Genomic DNA, 19609 nt, shown 5'->3' on the forward strand with positions numbered 1-19609 from the left:
GGGGCTGCACTTTGCAGGAGATCGCGCGCAGCCATCTCCTGCTCGGGGAACTCTGCCCTGACTTCAGTCTCCGAGCTGCAATCGCCGCTGGGGAAACTGTTACATGGCGTAATCACCGTCTATTTACATGTCGGCAGCAGCGCTGTACTGGGACACGGCTATCCCCTTCTGAAGCTGGGCAGTGATCGGCTGTCATAGGCTGAAGCTGACAGCTGATCACGCTGATTGGCTGGCGGGGTAGGGGGGGGGGAGGGAGGGAGCAGGGTGAAATAAATAAAAGCATAATTTATTAAAAAAATAAATAAAATAAATATTTATAAAAATAAAATAAACTGTGGAGCGATCAGACCCCACCAACAGAGAGCTCTGTTGGGGGGGGGGGGGGGGGAGGGGGGGGGATCACTCGTGTGCTGTGTTGTGCGGCCCTGCAGCTTGGCCTTAAAGCTGCAGTGGCCATTTTTAGCAAGAATTAGCCTGGTCTTTAGGGGGGTTTACCACTGTGGTCATCAAGTGGTTAAGAAGGCAAACCACACTAAGCACTAACACCACCAACAGTGACACGTTGTCTCTTGAGGGGCTTGATTCACTAAACCGCCATAAATGATATCACGGTCGCGCTAGCGTCTTGCGCGCATAAAGATTTTCGCATGAAAACGTAGCCGCTTTTGTGCAAAAATTTGCGATTGTGCGCGAAAACCGTTATGTGCATAATGAAGCACGCAAAACGCTAATGTGACCGCGATATCAGTTATCGCGGTTTAGTGAAACAAGCCCCAGATGTGTCAGTTGAAACTGAAAGCAACTTTATACATCATTAACAGTATTCCCAAAATAGGGAGTTTCATCAGAGCTGTGAAATATTCTGTGAGTTACCCTGTCCTGTCTTAGGTAAAGGATGGTTAACAATAGTTAATTTGCATATATTCAGCAGTGATGCACTGGGAGACATCTCAAGCTCACTCCAACCTGAATTATCGTAAATTCTTTCTGTTTTAAGAAAGCAAACTTTTGTTTTTCCTGTCTTAGGTAAAGGATGGTACTGAAATGTAATTAAAGCTACAGCACAAGTTTTGCAGAGAAGAACTTTTAAGTTTGTAACGTAATAAATACAATTTCTTATTTTTACAATATTCATTTAAGTTATATAATCAATGCTTGCCTTTTGAAAAGCCTTGCCTCACCTGTGATTTAGATTCTTAAATGTATCTGTACTGCTGGCAAGGTGAATCCGTAAGGAACTTTACTTCCCTCCCTCTGTAATGAGCAGGAACATCACATGATCTCCCAGAGTCCTCGGGGGTAGAAGGCTGTGGGTCATCATAGTAGCATCCAAACTCATGGACACGGAGGGCCAAAATGTTTCTTCAATTACATGGTAAAGAGCCGGGTACAATAAACTTCTAGTGGTACCAATATTGGATAAAATGCGCAAATAAATTGTGCAGATCAAAATGACAGATATGACAAGAGGAATAACACATTGACCACCAAATACACATAATTTGGCAGCATTTCCTCCAAAAAGTACACATAATTTGGCAGTGTTTCATCCCAAAATACACATTATTTGGTAGTGTTTTCCCACAATATGAATGTTATGTGGCAGTCATTTTCCCCCAAAATATTCATCATTTAGCTGGGTTAACTCCCTCACAAAAAATGTCAGTGTAAATACACATCATTTGGCAACATTTCTCTCGAAAATACACACAATTTGGCAACATTTCACCAAAAATACACATCTTTTGGCAGCATAAATAAACTCAATTCGGCAGCATCCCCCCACAGACAACACAAAATTTGGCAGTCTGTCTCCACTAAAAAAAACTTAAATCTTAAGCACCCCCCTTCCAATACTCATCATTTGGCAGCAATTTCCCCCCAAAAAAACTATAATACATAAATATGCATACATTGACAGAAAACAATACAAATAAGTTGGCAGCATTTCCCAAAAAACACAAAATTTGTTAGTACAACTCTCCCTCCCCCAATAAATAAATAAATAAACAGGAATATAATTTGACAGAATTTCCTCCAAAAAATATATTTAATTTCATAATCAGAATCAGATTACAGACAATTTTATTTTGCCAAGTAAGTTTGCACCTACAAGGAATTTGTCTTGGCAGTTGCTTAACAAACGCAAACAAAAACAATACAAGGACAGACAGTGTGTATATTACAAGTCAAGGACATTTATGCAAGTATAGTGGCAGTAAGCAATGTGAGAATTGTTCATTTACAGTTCTGTGCTGATTACTATCAAGTCCTAGCAGCTCTAACGTGGTTCAGCATTAAGTATGGCTACCGCTTGAGGAAAAAAGCTGTTCCTGTGTGTAATTTGGCAGCATTTCCCCCAAAATACACTTAATGTGGCAGCATTTCTCCCAAAATACACATAATTAGGCAACATTTCTCCCCATAGCTGCACATGATTTGGCAGCATTTTTCCTAAAAATACACATTTGACAGCATTAACCTCCCAAACAAATATCTCTATTGGCAGCGTATATACACATAATTTGGCAGCATCCCCTCACAAAAAAGCACATAATTTGGCAGTGTCCCCCCTCCAACAAAAAATACAAATTGGCAGCGTGTTTTCTGAAAAATACACATAATTTGGCAGCATTATCCCCCCAAAAATACACAATTTGGCAGCATCAGTGGTGCTCATCCGGATTCCGGATATCCGAATTACCCGGATAATCCGAACTTTTCCCACTATCCGACTCGGATTCGGATTCTGGATACCTGGGCTAAATCCAGAATGCGGTATCCGGATTCACAGCGGTATCTGGGTAGGAATTCGGATATCTAGTCGAATATCCGAATCCGGATACTGTAACTATGGAGATGATGTCCATGATGTCACTGAGCCAATCAGAGGGCTCCCAGCAAAAGCCCTAGCAACCAATCACAGAAGGGAACCCTGACCAGCCCCCCTGAATATTATGGAGGGGTGCCATGATGAGAAATCTTGTCCTTGCTTGTGACTGCTAACTGAGAGACATGTTCCAGTGCTGCTGGCCTAGCAAGTGCTGTATACAGTGATAAACCTAAAGCTTTTCAATGATTAACACCTTCACTACACTATTGTCCTATTGTTTATTAGGTAGCTAGCTTGATTTCATTCAGTGACAGTCAGAGGGTGTGCTGCAGGCCTGCAGCAGCTGCTATAAGTCCTGTCCTGTGTCTGTGTGTGTGCTATGCAGAGACCAGGCCAACTGCTGGCCTGCTATTAGCCTTAGCTACAGTATAGGTTAGGGAATAGGATTACTGTGTTATTGTGTAGTTAGTACTGCAGTCAGTGCTAGTTAGTTGTTAGAGTAGTACTACTGTGTTAGCTTACTACAGAACTGCTGTGCTGAGCAGTGTCAGTGTGACAGTTAGTGTGCACTAGTGTCTTCTCCTCTGCTGTCACTCCGTGCTGATTTGCTTTAAAGTCCAACCCCGATTTTAATAAAGTACAAGTACCCCACATCATGTGGCTGAAGCAAGCTGGCGCTGGCAGTGGTCAGACTCGGAGCACCAGATCCCCCTCTGCCACTCCTGCTGACACTGAGGCCTGTTCAGGCAGCCAGTCCTCAGTGGCCTCCTCTGCTCCCTCCATCGCTTCCCGTGCAAGGAAAAACCGCCGTCAGACCCTGTTGGGCGAGTCTTTCCCTGTTGTTGGCAAGAGGTGGACATGAAGTGGCTGGGAATCACTATGCCTGCTTACCACCCTTTATCACCCCCACCCCAACCTCCTGGCTCCTCCTGATTAACTATTACTAACTAATCCGCCTGGTTCACAATTTTTTTTCAGCTGTGGTACCAACAACACTGTGTCACATACATGGCACTTGGCATGTGACACGTGGAATTTGGCAGGTGGCACTTGGCAGGTGGCACGTGGCACTTGGCATGTAGCATGTGCCAAGTGCCATGTGCCAAGTGCCACGTGCCAAGTGCCACGTGCCAAGTGCCACATGCCACGTGCCAAGTGCCATGTGCTACCTTCCAAGTGCCACGTGCCAAGTGCCACATGCCTAGTGCCATGTGCCACTACCAAGTGCCCCGTCCGGCATGCTCCTGGCAGATGTTACACCCGCTGCTGCTGCATTGCCCTGCTCCTGCTGCCTGTGCTGCTCCCACCGTAAGGCTGCCACAGGCCACTGATACCACCTATATTTAACGCAAAACACAATTGCTGTGAAATTTTTTGGAGGTGTCCGGCCTGAAAACTCTCATGTCCCAGTTGTGCGGTTGGACTGTCTGCAACCTAGTCCTGATGTTAATTTACAGCCATTTATTTGGGAGGGGGGACTTTAAGCCCCCACAAAATCAATTAGTGTTTCCCTTTGAAAAAAACATGCCTCATTTACCCTAAAAAATGTTTTAGAGTCAATTTAAAGGCCACTTCTGGTTTTCTATCCGGATATCTGAATCCGGGTGGATATCTCGGATACTGGGTTCGGATATCCGATTCTATTCGGATATCAAAAAGTTCGGATTCGGATATCTGATCCGGATCCAGATCGCTGGGTATCCGGATCCAAATCAATTCGAATTTTGAAAAGGGGTATCCGAGCAGCACTCGGCAGCATAAATAGCATCATTTGGCAGTGTAAATACTGTATACATAATTATTTTGACAGTGCTTCCCACCACAAATAATAATACTAATTGAAAGCATTTCTCTGCATAATACACATCATTTGTCATAATTTTGTCATAATTTGGCAGTTTTAACCCCCTAAGGCCTCTTTTACACTATACGCTAAAAAAACTGATGCGTTTTTACTATCCATAGAAATGGATGCACATAGTGTGAACATAGTGTGAACTGAGCCATAGGAAAACCTGGACATTACCTTATTACCTTTCAGGTATAACTGAGAGGAACCGATTAAGTGTAAAAGGATCCTTAAACCACATCATTAGGCAACGTTAAATGCTAAGAGTACATTAGCCCCCCCCCCCCAAAAAAAAGAAGAAAAAAAAAACACATGGGGCTCGATTTACAAAGTGGTGCTAACCTAGTTAGCACGCCTAAAGACTTTGGGCGTGCTAACTAGGGTGCTAAGTAGTTAGCACGCACAAAGCTTTAAGAAATCGCGCGTAAAAAAAGCTCTTTTAGACGTGCTAAGGGGCTTTTCACAGGCGTGCTATCAGTTAGCACCACTTTGTGAATCAAGCCCCTAGTGTTTTTCCCCATAAATTACATATGGCAGAGTTTTTCTTCCCCCCAGATAGTGCCCACTGACATCCTTGGAGTCATGGTCATACCTAAAACAAGGTAACTATCTACTCACCTGTCAGGGAACTCCTCTCCAGTCCTGTAGCGCTGTTCCCAGATTTTCATTAATGCAAACCTCCTATGCTGGGCCAACCTGTAACGTCATCTGGAGTGATACGGTTGACGTTTGTTTCAATAAAATTATTGAAATGCTTGTTTGGTTTAATATTGTTATTATTACTATATTTTACTTTTACTATACTTACTTTACAAAACAAATCATTATTATTATTAGTAGTAGTAAGAAGTTTTGCATCAGGATGACACCATTTATTGGTTAACGTAAAAGAATAAGAGTAAGCAAGCTTTTGGCTGTGTAGCCTGTGTCAGACTTCAATCCTGTTTGCTTACAAGATGTTGGAACAGACACCTATATACATGCAACATCAAACGGGGATGCATAGAATGTTTTGTAAGCATAAATACATGTTGTTAAGATGCCTTCAATGAAACAGAACATCTAAATGGGGTGAGAGGTTCTTAGCTGATTTATGACTAATAGATAAGACTCCTTGTTTACTCAAGTAGTAGTAGTAGTAGCAGCAGCAGCAGTAGTAGTAGTAGCAGTAGTAGTAGTAGTAGCAGTAGTAGAAGTAGTAGTAGCAGCAGCAGTAGCAGTAGTAGCAGTAGTAGTAGTAGTAGATGTGACAAATGCCCCTCTAGACCAAAGACAAATTTTGGGTGACAGTGGCAGAAAAATTCAGAGAGCAGTGCCACTGAAGAGAAGGTACGACTGGCAGGTAAGTTGAAAACTGAGAGAGAATTGTACCACAAGCAGATAGTGTGCAGAGTTTTTAGTAGCAAAGGGTGGCAAGCAATGTAAAAAGTGAGTTAAAGATCGAGAAGGAGAAGCAGGGAGAAGTTGCCTTTCTAGAAATTAGGCCAAATGCTTATAAGGAGGCGCAGTGCATGGTTTAGAAGCATAGCTACCTGGAAAACATAGCTACCTTGCCTCATTCCAGTTCTGGTCCTCAAGTCTCCCTGGCTTCATAACCTGCCACTGCCCACTAGAGCTCTAGGCTCACTGTAGTTACAGGACAGTAAGCCTGGATTTCTAGCAGCAAGTTCAAAGGTGTCAGGGAGACAGAAGGACAGGAGTTGAAGTGTTGACAGGTAGCTATGGTTTCCAGTACACTTCCAACAGGCACTCTGCATGGGGGGCTGGGTTCACACATTAGGGGGTTGGCTTAATGGCTTATCAGCAGGTCACTGCATTTGTAACCTTTTTTTAGGCCAGAAGTGTGTGTGTGTGTGGGGGGGGGGGGGGGGGGGCTTATCTGCGGATCAGCTTATCCACAAGTATATATGATACTCCTGATATCTGTATGTGCCCCCATCAGCTTAGGATAAATATCATGTAATTAGACTTATAAAATGTTATTTAAAAAAAATAAAACACACTTGGGGTTCCACCTGGACCTTGAACCTAACCTTGGTATATTACACCACAAATCCATAATGTAATTTTTTCTCATTCTTTATAGGTTATGAAAATTTACATTTTGAAAAACTCCTGATTCTGTATGTGTCCCCATCAGTTTAGGATAAATGTTCTGTGTTAAAACATGTGTTTTCATGTTTTATTTAAATAAATAAACCAAATATTTGATGCTAGCAATGGTTGGATCACTGAATTATAGTTCCAGAAAACAAAACAAAAATACATAGAAAATCAATTGACTAATCTACTGCATCAAAAATTGACTAATATATGTTAGGAGGCCATTTGTAATGACCACACAATTTATCTAGGATCCACTTTAAACAAAGTATTTTGAGTGGGGATCACAAAGTGTCCGCATTATCTAATCACAATAATAGCTCATCAAATACTGTAGAGGTCTTTCACTCACAGCCCGAGGTTTTCAAAGTCCAAAAATCTGGCCATATAGTCCGCAGCTGATCACTTGAATAATGGTGGGCCATGATAAGCTTGTGAAGTTGACATCGGTCATTTGTGTAAAGGTCACTGAATACATCCTGAGGAAATGGTGTGATTGTAATATGAAGCTCATATAGACAAATCCCCATAAAGGAATCCTCCATAGGAATGACTCGAATCCTCTGTGATACATCATAGATTTTTTTTGCCATGTCTGCCGAGAAGACATATCCAGGCCCTGCGCAGTATGGTGGGTAAGTGTCATTGGGGTAGATTTCCTCAGGGACATACCATTTATTTCCACTGTTTCTTATTGGTTTTGTGTTGTTTAATACATATCCTGTGAAATACTTTTCACGGACTGGAAGCTCTGGTCGAAGATACTTGTGAACCAGATAGTCAACGTTAAGAAACATATCATTGTCAATTTTCATCACATAGCTGGCATTAGGACAGAACTTAGTTACCCACTCCATGCCCAGTAAGATCTTTAGGGTAAGATTGTAGTAGGTGTCCATGAAGTCCTGTTGGACTATATCTCCAAAGGCTTCACTTTCCTCTTCCAGCAACATTTGAGTCCTGTCTGGGACAAAACTTGAAAATCCCAGCAAAAATATTGTCATCACATCAACATCATAATTACTTTCATTGCCCCAGGTTGCCCGTATGGTGTGTCTAGCCTCCAGGTCATGGACTTTACCCATTACCAGCATGATCAGGAAAGGCGTTCTGTCTTTGCATTTATCTGGCTGGTTGATGAGGAACTTATAGGGATAGGGGTAAGGTGGTGCCAGAGGATGGTGGAAGGCTGGATAGGTCTGATTGTTTGCAGGTTGTTGGAATTCTTTTTTTGGTAACTGAAAATGCGTTTGAAGCAAACCGATTTTCAGACCTGGTGGCTGTTTCTTAGTGTGGAACACGTATCCAAAATCCAAAATCAGCAGTATTGGTGCAAGGATGGCAAAAAATCTCACTAACCACCGGGGATTCACCATGATGTCTTCTTGATGTCTGGAATCTTGACACCACCGAGGTATCTGTAGAAAAATAACGAGATAGTTACATGAAAAGGCTGTAAACTGATCCAATACAACTATGTTATCAGCTAATTGCAGAACACAAGCTACTAATCTGGCATTAGCACCAATACAATTGCGTACGCTGCCTGCACATTGCAAATATACCAGCAGTTTGTGCTTCATGCCCCAAATCTGGCTTTACTCATGATATATCTCTGCTTATATGACTTAACTCATAATTTATCTCTCCTTGAGGTGTATTGATTAAACTGAGTTAGCATGATGAGTAGAGCAGAAGTCTTACCGTATGATGAGTAGTGCAGAATGCAGTATATTACATGCAATAGGTTCTACCAGGCCCGTATTTACCTCACAGGAGCCTATAGGCACAGATGTCCTTGCACCTTAGACTTTGCCCTCCATAACCCTACAAACCCCACCAAACTGCACCACAAGTGTGCTGGCTATCCCAGCTGTCACTTCTCCTTTACTTCCCTTGTCCATCATAGTTAGGTACAGGTGTCCCTTAGTATTAGATGGCTAGAAGTACCCTCAATATTAAGTAGCTAGAGGTGCCCCGAGTAATAGGTAGCTAGAGAAATCTCAGTAGCTTGAGGTGTCCCTGACTGGAAGGAGAACTTGTCATCAATGGAATGCCAATAGCAGTGTGATTAAACTCTTATTTATACTCCCATCAGGACTCTGCATAGGGAAGGAGGGAGGAGCTCATGGAAAGGAGTGAACCACCTTTCCATCATCCGGCCCTGGGCTCTACTCATTATGCATAAGACTTTACGCACATTATTTTGCTTACTGCAGTTTAGTGAATCTACCCCTTTATATGACTTAAAGGATACCCGAACTGACATGTGACATGATGAGATAGACATGTGTATGTACAGTGCCTAGCACACAAATAACTATGCTGTGATCCTTTTTTTCTTTCTCTGCCTGAAAGAGTTAAATATTAGGTATGTAAGTGGCTGACTCAGACAGGAAGTGACTACAGTGTGACCCTCACTGATAAGAAATTCTAACTATAAAACACTTTCCAAGCAGGAAATGGCTTCTGAGAGCAAGAAAGAGGTAAAAAGGGGATTTTCTTATCAGTGAGGGTCACACTGTAGTCACTTCCTGTCTGAGTCAGGACTGAGTCAGCCACTTATATATCTGATATTTAACTCTTTCAGGCAGAGAAAGAAAAAAAAGGAACACAGCAGAGTTATTTGTGTGCTAGGCACTGTACATACACATGACTATCTCATCATGTCACATGTCAGTTCGGGTATCCTTTAACTTGATGTATCTCCTCTTTTCTGTGTTAGCCCATGATTCATCTCCCCTTATATGAATTAAAGCAAACCTAGGCCCATATACAATTCAGTTTTTCTCCTGAGTTTTCTACTAGGTGATATTTTAAAACCTAGTCACAAAAATGCTTTTTAAACCACCAGCAAGCAAGTAGATACTCATAATAACTTTAGTAGTACGTTTTCACATTTTGCACTGTACCCAACTAAATCAAACATGCTTCATTGAAGCCCTCTTATGTTGGGATTCATTTTGCATCATTGTTTGATATTTTATTAATTTGTTTGCTTAATAAAAAAGAGAAAGAAAAGGGCGAAGGATAAGTACAAATAATTCATAGTTGTCCAGCCTCCTCCAACTCCATAATAAAAGTGTAAAGTTATGTACGCCTTGTTCATTCAATCTCCCATACCATAGTTACATCCCATTCATTCCGTTAATTATCTACCTTCACATCAACACATTCAGCCTCCCATTCATCACCTAACTTAAAACTGATTCTTGTACAAAGCCATCCAACCATTCATCTAACCATACATATCTACACCTCAAGGATAAAAGTTGATAAAAAGTTCCATAATCGAGCAAGGGAGGTCTCCTTCACCCCACAATTTTTCCTGCTTCATCTTAACGACTGGAGTATCAAGGCCTACAAACAGTCTGTAGTGAGACATATACTTAACGCAGCAAAAACACTCATAGTTCGGAAATGGAAGACGAGCATTATACCTACCCTAAAAGAGTTAGATATGGAAGTGAACTACATAAGCAATATGGAAAGTACAGTAATGACATTACAAAATCGGTCTGAACTATACTCCAAAACCTGGAGAATGTGGTCCTTTTACAGAGAATCAGAGGAATTCCGTAACCTCCTATTGTCGTAGGGCCAGTGCTTGTCTCCCTCGCTTTCGGGCCCCACCCCGCTATCCTCACCCCCCCTCTGGTGTTATTTTACAAGCTACATTGGTTGTTTGGCCTGGGATGTGCTGGCTCCTCTTCACCCGGACTGAGTTAGCTGAGTTATGTTCACCTGTTACCCCTTCTCTCCCTTTCCCCTCACCTCTCTTCCCTTTCCTCATCCACACTTCCACCTAGTTGTACCCTCTAACCCTCCCCTTCCCTATTTTACCTTTTCCGTCCCTACTGTCGTATTAAGATGATGGAGATGTACTGGCATAAGAGTGGAAAATGAGATCTCACCTGTCCCAGGTAGAAAACACACTCTTCAACTTCGAAGTTACTGCGGCTAACTATTCTGTCAATGCACGGCCGTTTAAAATAATGGCCTCATAAGCTATCAATGCTATAGATGTGAAAGATTTGTACTACCTGTGTATACCTTACCCAGCATGTTATATTGGATGTACTCTGTATGACAGTACATGCCTTACTCTTGTTCTGTTTGTAACTTACAAAATTCTACAAATAAAAGTATTTGAAAAAAAAAAAAGTTCCATAATCGGGGGAGGCCAAGGTGCAAGCGCCTTGCTTTGTACTAGACCTGTATGCGTTTTATATGTTTTGAGAATACCTCGAGGAAGTGAGATATGCCTGCGGACAACGTTGCATACTTTCTAAAGTGTGTAAATGTTAGGAAACCCGCAATTCCATGTCCTACCTGTGGATGGCATCTTGGACTTGGACGGTCTTGCATATCCACTACGTACCACCAGATGTCCTCAGCAGTACTCTCTCGGCACTTATGCAGTCAGCTGCAGTGAGCCTATTTGAAGACTCCACCCTGCTACAGACTTTGCCAGAGCTTCAGTACTAATAGGCCTCTGCTTGCTGCTAGCTGCCTGAACTCCTGGTCCCATTGCCTGTTCCTGATTCCCCGGTCTGACCTCTTGCCTGTTTACTTACCTGTCTTTGGATTCCGATTCTGTACTGCATTGCTCTCCTGGTTTATGATATTGTGCTTTGTCTTGACTTGTCCTTGGTAACAATTTGGTACTGCTTTCTCGGATCTGTATATACTGTATATAGTCCTGTCACTCCTAGTATTTAGCCTGTGTGGTGTGCATGTGGAATTATTCACTGTTGTACATATTTTTGCACTTGTTTAATAAATGTCATTGGTTGATACTTGCTGTCTCATCTCCTGTATGTGCTGCACAGAGTGGTCACCAGCTCTGCTGTCAGTGAGGTTTATAACAGTAAACCCTGGCCATACTGACCACTGCAGCCATACTTCAGATTGAGCATTTGTTTGCTGGATTGAGTGGGTTCCCAGATTTTCTGAAGGATGGATGTTTTTGAAATATATAACTTCATGTCTCTAGCTGAAAAAGATGAGGTATAGGTGTCCCAGTATAGGTAGATAGGCAAAGGTAGGTTCCCCAGTAGTTAGCTAGGCATAGGTAGGAGTCCTAGTATAGGTAGGTAGGCATAGGTAGGAGTCGCAGTATAGGTAGATAGGCATAGGTAGATGTCCCAGTATAGGTAGGTAGGCATAGGTAGGTGCCCCAGTAGTTAGGTAGGCATAGGTAGGAGTCCCAGTATAGGTAGGTAGGAGTCCCAGTATAGGTAGGCAGGCATAGGTAGGTGCCCCAGTAGTTAGCTAGGCATGGGTAGGAGCCCCAGTATAGGTAGGTAGGAATAGGTAGGTGCCTCTGTAGTTAGGTAGGCATAGGTAGGAGTCCCAGTATAGGTAGGTAGGCATAGGTAGGAGTCCCAGTATAGGTAGGTAGGCATAGGTAGGTGCCCCAGTAGTTAGCTAGGCATAGGTAGGAGCCCCAGTATAGGTAGGTAGGCATAGGTAGGTGTCCCAGTATAGATAGATAGGCATAGGTAGGAGCCCCAGTAGTTAGCTAGGCATAGGTAGGAGTCCCAGTATAGGTAGGTAGGCATAGGTAGAAGTCCCAGTATAGGTAGGTAGGCATAGGTAGGAGTCCTAGTATAGGTAGGTGGGTGCCCCAGTAGTTAGCTAGACATAGGTAGGTGTTCCCGTATAGGTAGGTGGGTGCCCCAGTAGTTAGCTAGGCATAGGTAGGTGTCCCAGTATAGATAGTTAGACAGGGCCTGTCACAGTATAGCGATTACCAAGGTCCAGCTGCAGGGCTGTATAATGCAGTGTCAGTGGGCAACACAACAACAACAAAAAAGATCACAAGAACAAGATTAGCTCTCAAAAGAGCTGTTGTGTGGTGCTATTTTAGCAATAAGAATCATCAAGTAGCAAGCTAACAAGCCTACAACAGCCTAACTAATCTTTCCCTATGAGAGAGTCTGATGCAGCTGTCCCTTCTCTAATTAATGCAGGCACACGAGTGAGTGTAATGGCCGGCAGAGCCTGCCTTATATAAAGGGGGAAGTGGCTCCACGAGGGAGTGTAGCCTGATTGGCTACAATGTGCCTGCTGACTGTGATGTAGAGGGTCAAAGTTGACCCTAATGGTGCACTATGGGGGCTAACCGAACTTCCGGGAAAGTTTGCTTACATGTCGAATGCGAACCACCGGAAGTTCGCCTCGAACCATCGTTCGGGCCATCTCTAACTGTAATTAATTGTATGTGTAGTATGGATAATGAATAGAACATCAGCAGCAAAGAAAAAAGTATTCATATTTTTATTTTTAGTTATATATCTTTTTTTTTTTTATAACATTGAATCATTCAGTCACAGTTGCATGTTTAGAATCTATACTCCGTCTTTTAAGCTATAAAACAAAGCAGAAATAATGACCCTTTGAACTTTCCTGCACTAAAACCTTATCACAAGCTGTCTGAAGCTCTTTTGCATAAATAACCACTGAAGTTTTTTAACTATTTCTGTTTACTGGAAAACAATATGAGTAGAGATGCTCAACTTCGGAACCGGATGAAATCCGGATAGTTGTTTCATTTAACCTGGAAGGAGGAAGTGTTTGTAATCACGTGACTGCCGCTTGGACCACGTCGTGGGAGGCGCCAAGGAACGTACCTTGGCGCCTCCCACGATGCGGTCCAAGAAGACATCAGATAGGTAAGATTAACCCTCCCACCCACCCCGCACAGGTGATTTGATTTAACCTGATGAAATCTGGATAACAACTATTCGGATTTCATCCGGTTCTAAAATTGAGCATCTCTAATTATGAGACTCTTTTTCTTTGCTACTGATGTCCTATTTCTTAGCTGTACTACACATACAAATCATTATCTCATAAGTTTATTTTCGCTTCAGTTTTGCTTTATTAATATTTATTATAATTTTTTTCTTATTTATACAGCCCCGACATCTTCCATAGTGCTAATCTATCCCTAGTCGACATAACTCATCATTTATTTCTCTTCATTTGTTTATCTCATGAATTATCTCTTCTTAAAACTGAAGTTAAAGAAAAGTGAGGTAAGATACTTTAATTCAAGAAAAATGCTTTGTGAATCAACTCCAGTGTATTGGGACAAAAGGAACAGTTTTGGAAAGAACACGAGTTTTCTGGATCAAATGTTCTTGGAACTGGAGTACTGCTTGCATTGTCTTCTCTCTGGATTCAGCAACGGTTTGGGTCAGCCAGGCCTGACCAAGTAATACACAAGTGTGAAAGAACAATAAGTGCCAGACATTCCCTAGCATCACCTGCACTAATGGAAAATCCATGGGACTTCACATAGCGACTTTACAGATCACAGGAAGATGGGGTGATCAACAAGTGGTGGCACATCTGGCTATCTATGCTGGGGAGGGGCTACCTAATACTGGGGCGCATCTGGCTATCTATACTGATGGCACATCTGGCTATCAATGCTGGGGAAGGGGCTACCTAATATTGAGGGCACATCTGGCTAGCTACACTGGTGGCACATCTGGCTAGCTATGCTGGGGAAGGGACTACCTAATATTGAGGGCACATCTGGCTATCTATACTGGTGGCACATCTGGCTAGCTATGCTGGGGAAGGGACTACCTAATATTGAGGGCACATCTGGCTATCTATACTGGTGGCATATCTGGCTAGCTATGCTGGGGAAAGGGCTACCTAATACTGATGGCACATCTGGCTACCTATGTTTGGGAGGGGACTATCTAACCCAGTGGAACATCTGGCTACTTATTCTGGGTCGGAACCTACTTAATAATGGGGCACATCTGCTACGCATACTGGGGGCAAGTGCTGTAATAACAACGCAGGCGATTTGGGCACAGCCGGCACCATCATAGACCGTAATCGGAAAATAGGAATTACGACTATAGTGGAGCTCAGTGAGTAACTTTGGCGCCATCAGAAGACGGAGCTGAAGTTACTTTTAAAACACTGTAATTCAGCCTCCAGCAATAGCTGGAAGCCGGATTACATCATTCCCCACTGTGGACCTGGAGGGGGAATAGTTATTAACGCCGCCGGACCTTGTGTAGCAGCAGGATACGCCATATACCGGCTGTGTCCTGCACCCAAGTCTGCCGGCGGTGATTTCATATGTATGCTACCAGGGGAGAACAATTCAGTCCTCTGGTGCTGGGGAACCCAGTCCCAGCCCTGCCTGCAGAAGAAATAGTCTCTTCCGTCTCTGATGTACTCCTTGCAGCGTAAAACAAGTATACTTGTAAGTGAAATGTATTTTTTAGCACATTATAAAAAATAATTATACACTAGCACACTTTCTTCCAATGCATTATTACACAATCCTTTAACTGTGTGTGGTTATTTTCATGATTGTGAGATCCAACCTCATAAAGTTATAAAATTATTTGTTTCAGAAATGACATGATAGAGACATTACTAACCTACAAATATCTGGGCTGTAAAAGCCAGAGACACAACTACAGTATGTAGTAAGCTATTCTGTGGAGTTAAGCTATATTTGGATATGGATATGGAGGCTGCCATATTTATTTCCTTTTAAGCAATACCAGTTGCCTGGCTGTCCTGCTAATCCTCTACCTCTAATACTTTTAGCCATAGACCCTGAACAAGGATGCAGCAGATCAGGTGTTTCTGACATTATTGTCAGATCTGACTAGATTAGCTGCATGCTTGTTTCTGGTGGGATTCAGACACTACCACAGTCAGATAGACCAACAGGGCTGCCAGGCAAATGGTATTGTTTAAAAGGAAATAAATATGGCAGCTTACATATCAGTTATCGCTCATTACAGCAGTCCTTTAAGTGAGCAACTGTGGTCTCCCAGAATGCATTAATACTGAATATGTAAATGAAGAGAATTTGCATGTTCAGTAGCGGTGCATTGTGGGAGACCACAGTTGCTCACTTAAAGCTGAATTATTGCAAATACCTTCTGTTTTAAGAAGGCAAACTACACTGAGCGTTTCTTCACTGACACTGTGTAAACGTGGCTGAGGAGGAGCCTGTCCATATTGCGCTTATGCGAGTAGGGATTGAGCTGGGCTCAGTAGAGCGAAGATGCTGGTGCACATGACCACCTTTTATTCTAACACTAGGGTGATGCGGAGTGGCATATTTACCGTAACCCACTGAAAGCCTATGGGGCTGCTTATACCGACGCAGTGTGGTTTGATACTACCGAAGTGACTTTTTGCCCCCGACGCAAGGACAGATGTACATTACCGTGCGATTCTGTGGCAACCTGCAGTAGACAGGAAGTCTATGGTGACGCAGGGATTCTAAAAAACTTACACGGTGGTGTTGGCGTTGCACGGTGGCGTTGCAACAGGAAGTGAGCGCAAGTGAAGTGAGCACTACTTCCTGTTTGGCTGTCAGTCAGAAGGGGATTATTGCGTATTAACGCAGTAATCCCCGTAATCCTGATTTTGGCAGATTCAGACAGCCTGTAGTCTGAAATCGGCCTCACCATCAGCAACAAATGTGTCATCTCTCACGGTATTACCAAATATACCAATCAACTTTATTGGAGACAATCAATTAGCAAACCAACCATTAAAAACAATTACAATTCTGCGGCAGAGTGTCCCCAGTTCCCACATGCACCTTATATTATATAAGCCTCATTTGCCCATCCTAGTACCTGTACCATTACACTGTCTTCAGAGAGGGGAGACAGGTAACGGAGATTGTAATTGCAGGTTGAAAAATGTATTGCCAGTTGCTAAATACAGCAGAGGCTTAGCTTGGAACAAGTCCATCAGCTGTTGGGCACAACAAGCAATCAGTGTACTGCTGAAGTATCTCACCACTCCCCTGATGCCTCCGTTCCCTGCTGGTAACAGACAGTTCCCCTCGTCCGTGCTATCACCGCTCCACTATACCATGCAGTGCCTGATGCCGGCGGATAGTGTGCACATTAGTCTACCATGACGCTTCCACGGTTTGCAGCCAATGGTCACATCCCAACAGTTGCGTGATGTGACCCTGCCTACCTATGCATTTCATCCGCCCCTTGCAAGCTTTTATTCTACTGTGCCTGCAGTAACCGTACTCGCCTATGTGCAGTACAGACACACTCGTCCTGTGCTCGTCCACTGGAGAAACATATTCAACCCATTGGATCGAATATATTTTGAAGGACCCAGCACTGCAGTGGGAGGCGGGGGGTGGCTAAAACTGTCAGAGAGATAAGTATATAGTTAATAAAAGGTGGACAGAGTAATCAGAGAAGGGGGGACAGCACATGTAGCAAATATGTATCACATCCCAGAGACATAAAGACGGACTGTGAAGTTTGTTGGTGTTCCCAGCTGTACCTGTTGTTGCTGCCTGTCCCACTCTGGAGCAGATGTCTCTCGTTCCTCTCCTGCTTCCACAGTCTGGTGTATGATTGCTGCTCCTCTCACCTCTTACAATACTTATTTCATGTCACACCAGCCCTTTCCATTTTCTTATAATATCATGTTGTTTTATTGTAATGATGCATCTCCATCAGTCACACCTTTTACACAATGCAATAAAATGCAAAAGGATGGAAATCCTAATGACAGCACAACAAGTTACACAGTATCATTAGCCGTACAGAGATATTCTTCTCTGTTGTTTTTTTGTTTTGTTTTGTTTTGTTACCCTTCTCTTACTTTTCTTTGTCAAAGTACATTTTTAAGACTTTTACTGTTTTTGTTCTTATTTATCATTTTCAGATTCACCGGGCTGCACATGTGACTGCTTAAGCGCTATATAACATGGTGATCACACGACATATAGATGCTGGAGATCCCTCTTTTGATAAAGCGAGGGGACTGCTGCGTGGTTATTCGGGTTTTGTGGAAATTAAATTTCCAAATTTCCGATTGGAATTCGTCATTTTTGGAATCTTGGAAATCTGAAAATGGAAATTGGATTTCTGTGGAAATATTACAACTGGCAAATTTTGACTTCCTTTTATTTAACCAGCAAGTAATTTTTTGATGGGAAATTACATAGGTGACTCCCAAAAGATAATATGGTAAGACAATGTAAAAGAGGCATTATTGTGGGAAAAAACCAAAACAAACATTTCTCAGCTTTTATCTCCATTTGAGCAAAAAGTGTCCAGTCCAAAATTATTCATTCAAAATTATTTATTCAGTCCAAAATTGATTGCTGAAAAGCCTTTATTGGCTATTACAGCAATTAAACACTTCCTATAATTGCAGACCATCTTTTTGCATGTCTCCACAGGTATTTTTGCCCATTCATCTTTAGCAATGAGCTCCAAATCTTTCAGGTTGGAGGGTCTTCTTGCCATCACCCTGATCTTTAGCTCCCTCCACAGATTCTCAATTGGATTCAAATCTGAACTCGTTAATTTTGTTGTCTGCTAAACATTTCACATTTCAACTTCACCACTTTTGCTGTGTGTTTTGGGTCATTGTCATGCTGAAATGTCCACTGGTGGCCAAGGCCAAGTTTCTCTGCACACTGCCTAATGTTGTCGTTGAGAATCCTCATGTATTGCTCTTTTTTCATGGCGTCATTTACTGTGATTAGGTTCCTGGTCCATTGGCTGAAAAACACCCCCAAAGCATTAGGCTCCCACCACCATGTTTGACAGTGTTGATGGAATTCTTTGGGTTGAAGGCTTCTCCTTTTTTTATGCCAAATGAAGGCAACATCATTGTGATCAAACAATTCAATATTTGTTTCATCTGACCATAACACAGAAGACCAGAAGTCTTCTTCTTTGTCCAGATGAGCATAAGGCCAAGCAAACTTTTGTGTGCCTTATCTGGAGAAGTGGTGTCCTTCTTGGTCCGTATATGTGGAACCCAGCAGTGTGCAGTGTCCGTTGGATTGTCTGCCTTGGGACATTGCCACCAGCAGAGCCCAGATTCACCAGGATGGCCTTGGTGGTGATCCTTGGATTGTTTTTCACCTCTCTCACTATCCTCCTAGCCAGAACAGGTGTCACTTTTGGCTTCCGACCACATCCTTTGAGATTTTCCACAGTGCCTTGTATCCCTTTCCTGACTTGTGAGCAACCAGTGTGCAGCCGCAGGTCCTCACTGATCTCCTTTGTCTTATGCTGGGAATACACGGATTGATTTTGTCTCTCGATTCCGCGCCCAATCGTTTTACATGCTCAATTCTGCAGGCGATTCTCTGATCTTCTGCTCGGTTTTCTTATCTTTTCCCATTGTCCTCCATACAGAATCGAGCGCGGAATCGATCGGGCAAGAGATCGGACATGTCGGAAATTATCTATCGAGCCATCTAAATGGCTCAGAATCGAGCTGTGTATTCCCAGCATTAGACATGACTGTCTACAAACCAAATGCAGCGAGCGGCTGTTTTTCACCTGTTAAAGTAGTGATCCTAGCTGTAAAAAAAAAAGATCCACTTACCTGGGGCTTCCTCCAGCCCGTGGCAGCCATCCTGTGCCCTCGCCGCAGCTCCGGTGGCTCCCGGTCTTCTCCACTGGTGCAGCCGACTTTGCCAGGTCGGGTTCTGGGTTGGCTTCTTCTGCGCTCCATCGCGTGGGTCACATAGTTTCTCCAACGTCCTCAGGACAGTACTGCGCAGGCACAGGTGGTGATCAGGGGATGAAAAGAAGGCTGTTTACAGGCCTTACACAGGGAAATCAGAGGTAAACAATAGTGTGTGTGTGTGTGTATGTGTATGTGTGTGTGTGTGTGTGTGTGTGTGTGGGGGGGGGGGTGATCAGAGGGGGATCTGAGGACAGGGGGGTGATCAGGAGCCCACAGGGGGCTGATTAGGGCCTGATCTGATGGATGAGAGTGACAGGTGGTGATCAGGGGATGAAAAGAAGGCTGTTTACAGG

The 19609-nt window shown here is 43.1% G+C and overlaps 1 protein-coding gene across 1 annotated transcript; it reads right to left on the bottom strand.

Moving 5' to 3' along the window:
* Positions 1–7129: 7129 nt before the first annotated feature.
* On the bottom strand, positions 7130–19301 carry LOC137562156 (beta-1,3-galactosyltransferase 1-like). Its single transcript, XM_068273489.1, has 2 exons — positions 19173–19301; positions 7130–8203 (listed from the first exon to the last, which is right to left on the bottom strand). Exons 1-2 carry the CDS (start codon positions 19299–19301, stop codon positions 7130–7132), a joined length of 1203 nt encoding a protein of 400 aa, XP_068129590.1.
* Positions 19302–19609: the final 308 nt, after the last annotated feature.

The sequence above is a fragment of the Hyperolius riggenbachi genome, chromosome 3 (genome assembly GCF_040937935.1).
Source record: "Hyperolius riggenbachi isolate aHypRig1 chromosome 3, aHypRig1.pri, whole genome shotgun sequence".
NCBI classification, from domain to species: Eukaryota; Metazoa; Chordata; class Amphibia; order Anura; family Hyperoliidae; genus Hyperolius; species Hyperolius riggenbachi.

Coding starts and splice junctions, on each gene's coding strand:
- LOC137562156 (XM_068273489.1), bottom strand. CDS start 19,301: ATGGAGCGCAGAAGAAGCCAACCCAGAACCCGACCTGGCAAAGTCGGC. Junction 8,204..19,172: donor CGGGCTGGAGGAAGCCCCAG/GTAAGTGGATCT, acceptor ATTTTTCTACAG/ATACCTCGGTGGTGTCAAGA.